Source organism: Symphodus melops (genome assembly GCF_947650265.1).
Source record: "Symphodus melops genome assembly, chromosome: 20".
Classification (NCBI taxonomy): Eukaryota; Metazoa; Chordata; class Actinopteri; order Labriformes; family Labridae; genus Symphodus; species Symphodus melops.
The window spans coordinates 8917706-8932038 of NC_136710.1; the positions used below are offsets into that span (position 1 = coordinate 8917706).

The 14333-nt window shown below is 38.6% G+C and overlaps 2 protein-coding genes and 1 long non-coding RNA gene across 4 annotated transcripts in view; 1 reads left to right on the top strand and 2 right to left on the bottom strand.

The window, feature by feature from the left end:
* Positions 1-3075: 3075 nt before the first annotated feature.
* On the top strand, positions 3076-5055 carry LOC306841481 (fatty acid-binding protein, intestinal-like). The gene is made up of 4 exons (XM_079371418.1): positions 3076-3378; positions 4130-4302; positions 4660-4767; positions 4933-5055. The coding sequence occupies exons 1-4, from the start codon at positions 3312-3314 to the stop codon at positions 4981-4983; spliced, it is 399 nt and encodes a 132-aa protein (XP_079227544.1). The 5' UTR covers positions 3076-3311; the 3' UTR covers positions 4984-5055.
* Positions 5056-5151: 96 nt separating this feature from the next.
* LOC306841482 lies at positions 5152-8688 on the bottom strand. Its single transcript, XR_013781526.1, has 2 exons — positions 8193-8688; positions 5152-6279 (listed from the first exon to the last, which is right to left on the bottom strand). It is a non-coding gene; the product is annotated as an uncharacterized lncRNA (long non-coding RNA).
* Positions 8689-14177: 5489 nt separating this feature from the next.
* Positions 14178-14333, bottom strand: part of LOC306841898 (RNA-binding protein with multiple splicing-like) — a 33328-nt gene continuing 33172 nt past the window's right edge. For both annotated transcript variants that reach the window (XR_013781607.1, XR_013781608.1), the window contains exon 8: positions 14178-14317. The gene's annotated coding sequence lies outside the window, so the exon portion shown is untranslated. The remainder of the gene's footprint in view (positions 14318-14333) is intronic.

Genomic DNA, 14333 nt, shown 5'->3' on the forward strand with positions numbered 1-14333 from the left:
GTCGGTTGATTCTTCTGTGCTGTGCAGTATATTGGATTGTGCATAACTCGTGCAAAAGAGTGACTTATGTGTAACGTCGATAGCAAAGAGGAAAATGCAAAATAGTTGTGATAAATAAGCTATTTATATGGTGATTAAACTACTGAGCTGGGTTACTTGACTTGTGAATTTAGCCAGTTTACACCAACATACATTGGAGAAACACCAGACTTTCTGCCGACATAGTCAAAATCAATTACGACCACTGGGGAACAGCAACATGGAAAACGTAACACTGATCTAATTACTTGTGTTTACAAAGAGTCATTAGTGAGATTATATAGAGTTACATCAGTGTTTGACATCGACGGTTGATATCAGACCCAGAGACACAGAGAGAGAGAAATCTCTCTGCAGGCTGCACTTGAAACGTTATCAACAACATAATGAGGGTTTTTAGGATGGGTGGAGAAGGTGTGGCTGTTTTTAGTTCATAAAAGCAGATGTATAAAAGTTTAACAACATCCCTCTTAATCTTATACTCATTTCTTATTATGTAGTTTTAACTTGCACCATGCCAACAGCCATTATAAAAACTGTACCACGTGGGCTAAAAGTACAACGTGTGCATATTGTTGGCAGTAAAAAAGGGATTGTTCTGGGACAGGTGACAGGGCTATAAACAGACCAGAGTCACCTGCTAGCGATCATTGTTTTCTGAAACCCACTTAGAAACAAACAAAACATGCATCTCATTTTATTGCAGGCCTAATTCTACTAGTCTGAATAATTAAAATGAATAAAAAACAATCACTTTGACAACAAGCAACAAAGTGTGTTTATCTAAAATTCAAAAACATGTATTAGTTAAATGGTTCTGGTATTATTACATGATCCACCTTACTTGTACAAAAAATATATTTTTTCAAATTTTTGTAGCCTGCACTCTTCACTCTGCCGCAGCTAACTGTTAGCTACCTGTTAGCTAACTGTATCAAATCAATACTACTAGGCCTCAATCCTAAAAGGGTGACAACAAACGTTCACACTCCCCTTTTTTTATTTACAGCCAATGCATACGCAGGGATCAGACATTTTCCTTTTGTGCAGCATTACAGCTACAGTCTGACATTGGCTAAAAATGGCCGCCATTGGTGCGTGGTGGTTTCACGAGCATCGATTTAAAAAAGTTGGAGGAAGGAGATCCGAGTCAGCTCAAGCTTTTAATCTTTTACACGAGGATACTTCACAGAGCGACATGCAGGTCTGTTACAAAGTGAAGAATCTTAGGAGAAAAGCATGGAATTTATCCATCTGTGTGTGTGTGTGTGTGTGTGTTATCACTCTGACAGATACTAATTAATGCCCTCCAGCACTTACAGGAAGTGATAACAATAAGTGACTACTCAGTACCTTGAGTGATCCTTCAATACCTTGAGTGTGTCACAAAACAACACAAAAGGTCACATGTCACATTTAAACAGATACAGTCCTGTGTAAGACTTAACATCTCTCTTCATGAGGTACAAAATTTCCATCACAGTCTTCAAATTTTAAAAAGACCCTTAACGAGAGTCATAGCTATTTTAGCATTATCACGTCGATATTTTTTCCACAGCTGCAATTCTCATTCCCTCACAGTATGCTGGAATATCTGAGAGCACAACAATCAATCAGACAAAATGAGCACAGTTTTTGACTTAAAACACATATTTCTCTCAATATTTAATGAACAACATCTGTTTAGCTGTGAAACAAACAGGAACATTTGTGAGTCCTTGCTCGGCTCCCAAAAGCATGCTTAACAACGCACCAGAGTAACATTATGAAATGTGTAGGGGAGGGGTATTGTGCATCATAACATCATGTAGGTTACTACCATCTTTAGGTGTCATTCTCTTTAGATTAGATTTACCTGTCACGCCCAAACTGCTCCTCTAATGCTGTTATGAGAAGTGAACGTGGAAACAATGTATTCAGTATTGTGTGTGTCCATTATCCAACAGTCCAGCTCCGAGTACTCAGCTTCTCCCCTCAAGAATGCAGCTATAGTGACCCATTGTCCAGGGAAACAAGCTGAATGACAACCACATTGGTACTCAACGGGACAATACTACTGTTGTTTTTAACACATGATATCCCATTTTGTTACAAATCTACTCTACCTTGCTATCAACAGCAAAATATCAGCAAACAATCCTACAGTATGTGAGAAGCTACCTCTCCAAGCATCGATATATTAACATGACATTTTATTCCAAATCTTGACTATAAGTGCACTTTAATGGCTTTCCATTTCAAGGTTCACTTCTTGCTCGCTTTTTTCAAACATGGCACCACTATTTTCAAGTTAAAAACATATTTTCAAAAAAAGGTGAAGCACAAAAGGGAATTTCGATTTTTTTGTAAATATGCTTTAATTCACTCTCTTGATGCAAGTTAGACAGAAACAATCCATCAAAAGAGCTAAGCTATAACCAGCCAGTGACTGGCAAAAAATGCCATTTATAACAGTGGTATCAATCTTCTTATCTATTTTAATGAATTAAGATGTGTGTAAAAGTTTACTTCCTACAAGTGTTATAAAGTACTCTGCCGTCTCTTGAAGTGAGCTAATGCCGACAGAGCTGTGTCTCTGTATGCAGAGTGAGCGATCATACTGTACAACAACAAGTTTCAAGAGCAAAAGAAGTAAATCTACAATCTCTTTATCCAATTCAAATTTCAATATGACATATACTGGGTTAAAGATAAGAACATGTTCTATGGTGCTATTTCATTGTCTCTGAAATTTTGGCAAACAGAATGTTTCTTCACCATTTTTTCAACTGGACCACTATTCTTTGTAAGCATGCCAGCTCTGGTTGTCACTGTTTGCTAGTTCTTTACAACTCATTTTCATGCCAGTCACAAACAGGGCGGCACAAAAAGGACTGAGGAACAGAAAGGGGCTCAGTTGAGTGACTACCAAGGGCAGCCATACCAAACACCCCCTCCTCGTTTCTCTCCCCTGCATAACAATGGGTCAGTGTTTAACTGTGCCAGATTCACTGAGAGAGTTGCCCTGCGTTTATTTGTGTGTATATCTGCGAGGTCGTGCGGCAATCGCCCCACATTTGACACAGTCTTTAAATGGCCACATCAGCAGACAGATAATCAGAGAGATAAAGAAGAGCATCTCCCATGCCAACTCAGGGAGGGGTGGAGGAGGTGTGAGGGTTGATAGGGTGAAGGGAGGGCTGTATATAAACGCAGGCCAATGGTCATTCACAATCCCACGGTCTGTTAGTTCTTCATCACCAGTTGCCTTCAAACCCACAGAGCCTGCAGACATGGCGTTCAACGGAACCTGGAAGGTCGACCGCAACGAAAACTATGACAAGTTCATGGAGCAAATGGGTGAGTGTGTAATGGATCATGGAAAAACTAAATGAGTTCCAAATATTTGTATTATCCCAGGCCTATTCAATGACTTTGTTAGGAGGTCTTAAGTTGAAAAAGTGAAGTCCAAGCCAAATCATCTGTTTGTCCTATGTTTGACTGTTAAAGCTCAGGATTTGAATTTGTTCACAGTGAACCTTCAACTATTAAAGAATAATGGTGGTTGTTTAAATGAACAACTTAATTTGTTCCTAAATTTACACTCGTGCAAAAACTTTGCAAATCAATTGGCTGAATAGTCTTCTTTTAAAATAAAGATTTTCTCAAAATATAAGCACGTAAACACCGTACACAAAGTCAAACAGCCTCTCCAACGAAAACTTCGGAAAACTTCAAGGGCCAGTTTGAGAATGTGAAGGGCCTGAATAATGCAAAGTCTGATCTGTGCTATTGTAACATTAATATCTGTGTAGCCGTGCCATGGTTTTCCATTCAGATTGACATTGCTGTATGAGTAATACATAGTACAGGGATGTGTTGGTATGCTTGAGTTGTTTATAGTGCAGGCCCATATTAATAGCAGCAGCTAAATTCAGATGTTCCTTTGCATGTGGGCAGTCTAATAATTGGCAAGTGGACAAATGGAAACGTCATCTACAAACTGAGCTGAGGGAAGATAAAGGAGTTATTTTCTTCAATAATCTTCATTCTGTCCCATAATGAGAACCAACTAGCTTGACATTTCTACCGTTTCTGTTGAATGTTATAGGTGTTAATATCATGAAACGCAAGTTAGCGGAGCATGACAGCTTGAAGATTACCATTGAGCAGACCGGGGACAAGTTTCACATCAAGGAGTCCAGCACCTTCCGCACCAAGGACATCGATTTCACCCTGGGCACCCAGTTCGACTACACCCTGGCTGATGGCACAGAAGTCTCAGTAAGTGTCCTGAAGGAGTTCAAGCAGTTGTGTGTGTGTGTGTGTGTGTGTGTGTGTGTGTGTGTGTGTGTGTGTGTGTGTGTGTGTGTGTGTGTGTGTGTGTGTGTGTGCAGTGTAATGATTTTTAATGCAGCAAGGACATGGTTCGTCACAGAAAGAATGACCCATCTTTCGGGGGTTTGTATATCAACATATTCATTACTTAATTTGAAAGTGAAAATCCAAAGCCAAAGCTGAAAAGCAATGAAGAAGCTACTTTTAATAATCCATCCACGACAGATGTACAACAGTGGATTGATATATGCAAACTATTCTCAACAAATGAGCTTCTATTGCAAACTATGTATTTTCAAATAGGGAACATGGGAGATGGAGGGTGACGTGCTGAAAGGCAAATTCACCAGGAAAGACAACAGCAAGGTCCTGACCACCACCCGATCTCTGGTGGGAGGAGAGCTGGTGCAGGTCAGTAGCTGTAGATCTATTTAATCTTATAATTATAAGTAATTTATATTTTAATTAAATAAATTATTAAATTAATTAAATATTTAATTTATTAAGTTCATTTATTTTGCTTATATCTATAAAAGCTGTTATAATGAAGCACACCGCTCTCTCTTCACCCCGCAGACTTACAACTATGAGGGAGTGGACGCCAAGAGGGTTTTCAAGAAGCAGTAACCTGGACTCTGAAGTTCATATTTTATTTTTATATAGATGACACAATATAGATGTTTTTTCCTAACAGAATTTTTTTTTTAAAAATAGGATTCAACTTCATATACCTCAACAAAATGTCCAGAGTTTTTAAGACTCAACTAGTCCAATTAACAGCAGGTTAAGTTTAAAAAAAAAAAAAAAAAAAAAGATAATTGACAGCCAATAGCTAGAATGAAGAGTTGGCAACAATTTTAAGGTGAAAACGTTGCAGTGTGAAAGAAAAGCACAAAACAAGAACAAGTCATCTGAAGCAGAAAGTGCATCACCATGCCAATGTTTGTGCCTTAGAAAGAGCGTTAACAACAGGTATCCCAGAGATGGTGAAACACTCTGGAGAAGCATGTGGATGTTCCCCCCCCCCCGGCCTTCTGGACAAGACATATGTGGCAACCCAATTAGAAAAAGTCATTAAAAAACAAAACAGTATCAAGTCTCTGTAGAAACGACTGCCCATTTTTCAACGGGACATCATTATTAGTAAAACCAAACTATTCCATTGTTTGGGGGGGGGAGATATTGAAAGACATTTTTTATAGATTTGACTCTTTATATTTAAATGTAGGCAGACATCTTTTTTATAACAAAAGAAAACACAGAATATGCACATAAGCAGACATAGCTAGAATAAGGAGTGACATGCTTCATTTGGATTATGGGGGGAATTACCCTTTAAATTTCTCCAACAATAGGCTAAAAAGATGTCTCAAAGGTGTCTCAAGATGACAGCATGTATTCACAGACTGGACATCATCATAAGTAGCATTCGGCAGAACAATAATCATCCCACACAGCTGAAACATGTTGTATATTGTTTTTAAACTTTTGGGTGTTAATTCAAGTTGCACTAATGGTCTTTTAATTTCGCACAATTAAAACTCCTTAAACAAATTTCAGTGTCTTTTTTTTTTGTTTTTACACATTTGCAGATATGAGTCATTGTTAGCTTGTTTTAATGTGATTAAAGTTTGATAATGAATTGTGCAAGAGTAAATGTTCTACCATATCGTCAAAATTGCCTTTCATATAATTGCCTGTCATCAACTCGATATCACATCAGGCACAAAGATCATCTCACAGTGATTAGATTTTATGAGCACTGTTCAACAGTTCAGAATCAATGTCTTTGTCAAGGGGAGTATTTTGAAGATGAGCCATATCAGAATGACATACAAAGCATGCGCTTTGAAGCTTCTTCCACTCGGTGTCTGCAGTCCAATCACATGACCGCAGGAAGGTCTTGTGCTGTCATGTGCTGGCCTTTGGGTGCGACCATCAGCAGGAACACACAGTAGAGAAAAAGTGGATTTCATTCATGAAGACGTTATACAAAGACTGTGGATAATGAAATTCATTCATGGTAAAAATAAAAAATAAATCAGACAACATCTCGCTGTTAATGGTGCAAGAAAAAAAGGGGCTTTGTATGCAATAAGCCTCTCTGACCACAAGAGGGCAGCAATTATCTAAACTGATTTAAGTGTAGCACGAACTATTATATTTTTTAAGGAGCAGCACTTACTTTGAATACACATTTTTCAACACATTAATAAAAGAAATCTGGTTACAGGTGCCCCGTTTTGTGATTTCAATAAGTTGTTTCACATGTATGTTTCCACATGTTTACATTTTGATGTAGAAACATTTTAACTTGCCAGACAAATACATACACGAAAACTCTTCACTTTTTATATTTTGGCAATGGGGGCGGGGCTAATATTAACTACAGAATCCCCTCTATCATTAAAGAGTGAATAAGAATAGAGATTGGATTGTCAATAACCTGCTGAGGTTAGCTTTTGGACAGTTTACTTAAATATTTTTTATTATAAATGATGATACTTTTATGTCTTTTTTATCATACTGGCCAACAGTAACTAAATAGATCTCATATAGAGCACTAGTCCAAACGCAATTGATAAGTAATAAACAGTGATGCTGTTATCCCTCAAGACAGCCAACCAATCCTGAGATGATGTTGAGGCTCAATCGATCGCAGGCCCCCTGCTGAGCCCTGAGTGGCATCCTCTTTCATGGAGGTATAAATCCGCTGGCACAGGGTTAATCTGGCTAAAGCAGGGCTGCTTTGAACACCAGTTTGCCCCTGAATCCACCGAGGGGAGTAAAGTCCTCTGAGACCCCTCAGATACTGTGAGGCTATAGAACTGTGAGGTTTAAGCGCAGGAGAAATTGGTTGGTGGACCGACTTTCTTTGTGTTCAGATCTGTTGTACAAAGTAAATTTCATACGTCATTTCATGTCTTTTTAAAATCAGACTTTTAATAGCATTAGCTGTGTCCAAGCATACAGATCTGTGCTGACTCAGCAGGTCCAATTTTGAATAATTCCAAAATGTCCCATTCATTTTACTGATAAATATCACACATTAAGGCCAATCTAGGTGAAATATTTTTTATATAGGCTACTTTGCTGTCATAGTTTACACTAATGCCACTAAACTGATTATATTTCACCAAGAACTCAATATAAGTTACATTTTCTTCTTCTCAACACTTTTCTTTTAAGTTTTTGTACTTTATTACACTTATCTGACCACTAAACTTCAGATTAAGATTCTTATATAAAATATTTGATCTATTCATAAAAAAAAACAACTGTATATTAAATGTAAATTAGCTGTAGTTACTGTTCAATATAATTATCCAAATGTTTAAAATAATGCTCAGTAAAAATATTGATGGGGAAAATTCTGCTCAGTGAGTGATATTGATGATTTTTCAGGCACTTTAACTTTAGAATGTGTACTTTATTGCCCCTTTAATATATATTGTGGCTACTTTGGTCACCATTAAAGCAAATAAAGTTTTCAAATAGTGTACAGTTACAATTGTGCACAATTTTCCCCAAATTGAGGATTAATAAAGTTTATCTTTAAGAACTTAATTTACTACATTTCCAAAGGGAAAAAAAGATTAATCTATTCCTGCAATTATCATACAAGTTACTGAATATAGGCCTACCAAACAACCAAATGAAATTTAAAGGTAAATTCTAAATAAATGCACAATAAAAAGCATTAGTTCTTCATCTGCATAATGTGTTTTCGTAAAGCAGATTTGTCACAAGTAACTATGGTAACATCAACACACTTCCAGCTGACACGCAGAGCACAAGAGAAGTAGCTCACTATAAGCGAACCTGTGCTTACTCACAGTTTTAATGCAGCTTGTCTGACCAGTCCTCTCATCCTCCTCCTCCTCCTCTTCCTCAGTGTCCACCTCGTGTGGCTCTCCAGTATGAACTCCAGCACTTTAGCAGTTAGCGTTTGCATGGATAGAATTTGCAATGTGCGCGTCAGATATTTTTCCTCATCCCTGATCCATATCCAGTAGATTAAGAGTTTGTTGAAACTGTGGAGGATTGTTCCTTTATGGCGTACCAGTGGGAGAGTAGTTAAACCTGTGGTTTAGTACCACACAAAACAAACAAAATGACAGACCAGGAAGGAAAGTCGCCTAATCAATAGGCCTACTTATTTCACAGTGAACGTCAAGACGTTAATAAAAAGGGCAATTATAAAGTCTATAGCATAATAGAACGAATATCAATATCTGTATAATTTTTTTAAATAAAAAAAAAAATACAGTCTCTGTTTACATCCCTGATAACTGTTAAGGAACAGTGTCGTATAGCCTGTGGATTCAGGCTGTTTGTTACGTGTGTTCACTACCACTAGGTGGCACTGTGCAGCTCTTTATATCGTGAGAGAAAGAGCCTGACTATTCTATGATGTCATCCTCAGTCAAGTTATCATATGACACACACCCAGTGTGTGCAGACGAGCACACACACACCTACAGGATTATTGTGTGTGAGCTCTAATTATTAAAATAACATCTCACTGTCCTTTTGTGGAACCGAGGAGTCGACTGTAGCAACAAGAAGTCAGTGAGAAACAGGAAAGAGGTGGGAGAGTTAGCCCTTGGTGTTTTGATTGCCGTGAGACTGAGGGAACAGGGGCCCACCCAAGGGAGATGGAAGCTGTGGGTGAAAGAGGAGGAGGGAGGAGGGGAAAATAGTAAAAGGTGGACAGAGAAAAGGCTGAGAGTGAGGACGAAGAGGGAGCAGAGAGGACAGTGCAAGCAACCCCCCCCCCCCCCCCTCCCAACCTGCTGCGAAATCAAATTTACTGACTCACTCTGAAGTCGTCAGCTTATCTGGAAGACTAACCATCACAAAAGACACCAGCAGTGCGGTGGGAAGAGTCAGGGCTTTTAGATGAGCAATCTTTCCAACAAGAAACAACCTCCATCTTCCGCCCGTAACTGCTAGACAATGACTGTGCAGACCTCTACAGACACATATGCAAAGTGCTTAATGATGAGTCAGTGGTTAGTCAGTGATGGATTCTGTATCTGAGCCAGTTTGATGCCTTCAGACTTGACAATGACTCGGGATTTACGCCACTGTGCATGCTCAAATGTAACTTTTACCAGCTGTATTTACCAGCCGATTTCGGGGTGGTGGGGGGGGGGGGGGGTGGGGTGGGGGGGGGGGGGGGGGGGGGTGTCACTTTGTGAATACAAGTCCAAGATGATCTCAACTACAGACTGTGTGGTTTCACCATTACACATTGTAAAAAAATTGACCTTGTGGTTTACCATGGTCACTTACGTTTTGCAACATTTTTCCACAAGTAAGATCCCAGATAGGAGAGCGGTCAAAGTCAAAAAGACTTGTTTGATTATATTTTATCTGTACATACATAATCTTTGCTGCCTGAGATGTAATCACTTGGTGATCTTTGTTACTTTTTATATAGAGCATCATGTTGCACAACTATCATGTCCCCTTTACTTTGTGTTTGTTACTTCTAAGCATGATAAAAGCATGTTATATTCTGGACTCAGCTGGTGTAAATGTTAAACATTCAATCAGCTGCACATTCTGACACTTCTGCGCCTCATCTCAAAGTTTGCCAGCCTCTAGCATTGTTCTGACACGTCTTTTTTTTTTCTGTGACAGTTTGGAAAGTTCAACATCCCACAGCCAATCCCATACCCCCACCGGCCTCTAAAAATGATAAGAATAAACAATTAAGAAGAAAGGGATGTCAACATATTGGTTTGGGAACATCAAAATGGATCAGGCACGGCTTGTAACAGAAGTGTATGACAACATAGGGGTAGACTTTTACAGTCAGGAGTGGTCAATGGTTTACTCAATGAACCAAGATAAAACAGTTGACACAGCAAACAAAATGCAGACTCAGAGGTCTGAGAAATGCATGAATCCTAAGGAGGGATCTTTTATCTTATTATAGTTTTTACCATTCATTGTAGAATATTCATTTTAGCAAAGAGCATATTTTGTTTGCTGCAGCTGAAGGAGGATGTAGAAGGGGACAGAAACACCTCTCTAATGGACTTGTCAAAGGGAGTAACACCATTACTGAGTGTTGCCAGTCTGCATGTATGCACCCAGATGAATATGTCCCCTTGCCCACACGAATGCACACACAAGGACTTTTATCCCCCTCTTTACTCGGCTCTGACACCCTCTGTGTAACCCCTCCAGGCATGGACGAGTGCGTGTCATGTGAGAAGCTGGTGTGTGCCACCCGGTGTGACTGAGCAGACAGGAGAGAGTGGAGCTGTGGAGAGAAACTAAATTGGCTTTGGCCTCTGTCTCAGGAGTAGCCAGCCCCTGGGTTAGGAGGGCTATTCTTATAGAGGGCAGAAAGAGGTCTCCCGCTCCCCTGGTACACAAACCACTTTATAGGATCCCACATCATGTTTTGACGGCCTCCTGGGAATGTGGGGGAGGTGTTATCCAATGACAAGTGTGAGAGTGGAAGAGGAAATGGAGCTTTAAACAGGCCTTTGTTGGTAAAAGGCATTTTCCAGATGCAGGGAAAACCTCTAAATCTAGTCTTCATTCTCTTTTAATTCTCTCTTTTTGTTTTCGATTCTCCTTTTTGATGCTTTATATAGAGGTGCCATTTCCACCAATGTCCAGGACAACAGCGTATTTATATTTTCAAATAACGTTAATGGAACATTCAAGGTGAGAGTGCACAGAGACCCATGGAAGTGTGTGATGCAGTCATTTTAGTTGAGTGGCCAAAGCCAAACCATTTCATTACAAGTTACAGCTACAACACATGATGCAACGTGGCCTTGATTGACTTCTCCTCAATCTTCATACTGAAAGAAAGAGAACATCATAAAGTAGAGAAGGTGAGTAAAAGCTGAAGCCAAAGGCTTTTGCTTGGATAACAGCTTTGAGGTAGAGGCCTTCATAAAATGAATGAACAGAGCACAGTCACTTAAACTAGCTCTCCTTATATGATTTGAAGATGCTGTTAGCTAAACAGAAACCATTGTTGCACTAGCCTTTTGAGTTAAAACACTTACTGAGACCTGGTTTTAAATTCTCACAATATTAATCTTAGCTAGTGCTTTACCAAAAATTTAAGGCTGAGAAACTTGCACTTTGTAATTCAAAGACACAACTGTTACATTTCCTTCTGTCTTCAAGTCACCTAAATTCAAAGCATTAGAGCGATAACAGGAGATTTCTGTCAGTTTTTTCAAAAATGCTACTCAATCTAAAAAGCAGCGTTGGCTAGCTAACGCTGTGTGCGCGACTTTTCGAAGAATTTATCTTCTAAAATGTTTGACAGATATGATTCAAAGATGCACTCTTGGATTTCCCCATTTGATTGGAGGTTAAGAAAAAGGATATCACTTTTTAACAATGTTACTCAACTGAGTTGTTTTCTTCTTTTACAGGGTTTATATTGTGTTATTTTTTCACATTATGATCTTTGTCCTTTTTGGAGCTCAAAAATATATGTTGATATTATTAAAATAAAAGAAGCGAAAGGACATATGCACAACATTAAAAGACATTCAGTAGCAATTAAATGTTCGCAAGCAACTTCAACAAACTGGACAAAGGCCCTGAGCCATGGTTTTAGTTTGTTATTGTGATGCTACAGTTACCCAAAAAGGACAATGTGTTGGCTCCACATGCTCACTCGTAGGTTTTTGGAAACAAACCTTTCCTTTCAAACTTTGGTGCTTAAAGCACAACAACAGTAAAATTGAGAAAGAAGTCACATGACAGCATGGTTGATGTCAATCTTTAATGGCTGATGGCCTGAAATGTCTTCATTTAACATTTTCATAAAAACTCATTTTGATCCTTTTTTTTTTTTTTGGTTTCAAACAAACAAACAAACCCCTGCAATTCACTGAAATACAGTTTCTCCTCACAGTGGTTAAAGTACATAAATATCAACAGTACTTTATGCATTAAGAAAAAAAAGAAAGAAAAGAACACACATGCTGTGAACATGCACAGAACACACAAGTACGCACATGATATACTGAAACAGGAAAGGAGAACTTCTCACTAACCGAAGGGCGGGATCATCATATTCATTTCCAGAAACGTCTGTACCGTACTGCTGGCAACACAAAAAGATCCATTCGTTCAAAGAGCCTTATTTTCTCTGGATTTCACAGTGAATTATGTAGTTAAAACAGGTTTCATATATCAGATACAAACACATTAAAGGAGATCTAGAAATTTACCAAAGGAATATACAATTAAACTTACAATAATACTTACAATGAATTATATAATGGGCATCTTCTATTAACTTTAAAAACATAATACCCATAAAAACACACGCACACACACACCTTATAAATACTTGTTCTAATAAATTTGGTGCCACACTTGGCTTTAAAAAAATGTCTGTAAAAGCAAAAACTGCTTCAGAAAATCAATTGATATTATGTGCATATAATTCATATTAATCATTACAAACACTGATTATATGATTCAACCATTCCACCATGATTGTACACACCTGGGTTAAAGATTACAGAAAGAATAGTTTCTCTAGCAGTGATTCAGTTTTTGATTGTCACATCACTGTGAAATGTGACTTAGCCTCATCAGAAAAGTACGAGAATCACACTTTGTTTTTGTGACAATGAGACATGAATGAGAAGTTTTGGCGTCAAAATGTCACAGAAATACGATCACTCGATGATATGTCAAACAGCGAAAACGTTATTGCAGGCCCCAGAGGACGCAAGATTACAAAAGATGATTTTTTTTTTTTTTTTTGTAACGTTCCAATCATTGTTATGCAAATTCAAATTATTACAAAAAGCAGGTTGGCTTCCTAAAAATAGACAGAAGAGACAAATTGCTTAAAGTGAACATCCTTTCAGATGCAGAGTGGCTCTTTGGAGTGACACCAAAAGAGACGTGCAGCAAAAAAATAATGTCACACTTCATAAGAAATCAGATTGAGGGGTACAAAGCCGTCAAAAACAGAATAATTCCACTAGCCTAGATCGCTCTCCAGTGTAAAAAAAAAATGCCTTTGGTCTTTTGTTTCTCTATACTGTGCTGCTGTCCTCTTGCTGAACAATGAAGATGCAGATTCCTTATTATAGCAGGGCTCAGGTTGCTGTGTTTTGCAGTCTCCACGGTCACTCTACCTTCACTCGTGATGGCTTATTCCCGTCAATGCCTCTTTCCTTTTCCTTTTTTTTCTAAACCCAACTGATTAACTGCAAAAATGAGGCGCTGGATCAGGTGACAATTTGCACATCCCACAGAGGACTTGATGTTGGCTTCCTCAGTGAAGGACGCCGCACAAAGACACAAAGTATGTCGAAAAGACAAGAAAAAAAAAACAAAACAACAGGGCTGCTTTGGTGTAGCAGGGCAACTTTCCATTCTACAATAGCACGAAAAAATAATCAACATGAAAGTTTCTCACACAACATGAACCAATCAAACGTTTCAAACATTGTCTTGATTACAAAAATACTTTTTTGTATTTCTTTAAAATATCTAAAAATGTACAACATCGTTTTGTTTTTTTCATCTTTTTTTGCAAAGTCATGCTTCAACATGTATTTAATAATCATAATAACATTAATATGAATGATATACAGAATAGTAATAATTATACTTATATAATAACATTACCTAGCAGCGCTTTGGCGACACTTCCAGAAATCTGGCCTTGTAAAGTTCCTGCATTGACTGTCTTTAAACTTCCATGCACAGAATGCACAGCAAGACGCCTGCTACTGTTCGTTAGGCGATGCAGTCACGAAGGCCGTGTTCGCCTTTGGTACCTTTTAAGTGTCAGAGGAGGTGTGGCCAAAGCGCTGCAGGAAAATCTGGAGTATGTAACAGTATAAAAAGAGTTGGAGGGATATTTTGGGGGAGGGGAGGGGTGCTCGATGTGTGATGGAGGCTGGGGTCTAGTATGTCCTGAGGCCCATGAGGCTGCTGCTGCCTGAGAGGGTGAGACA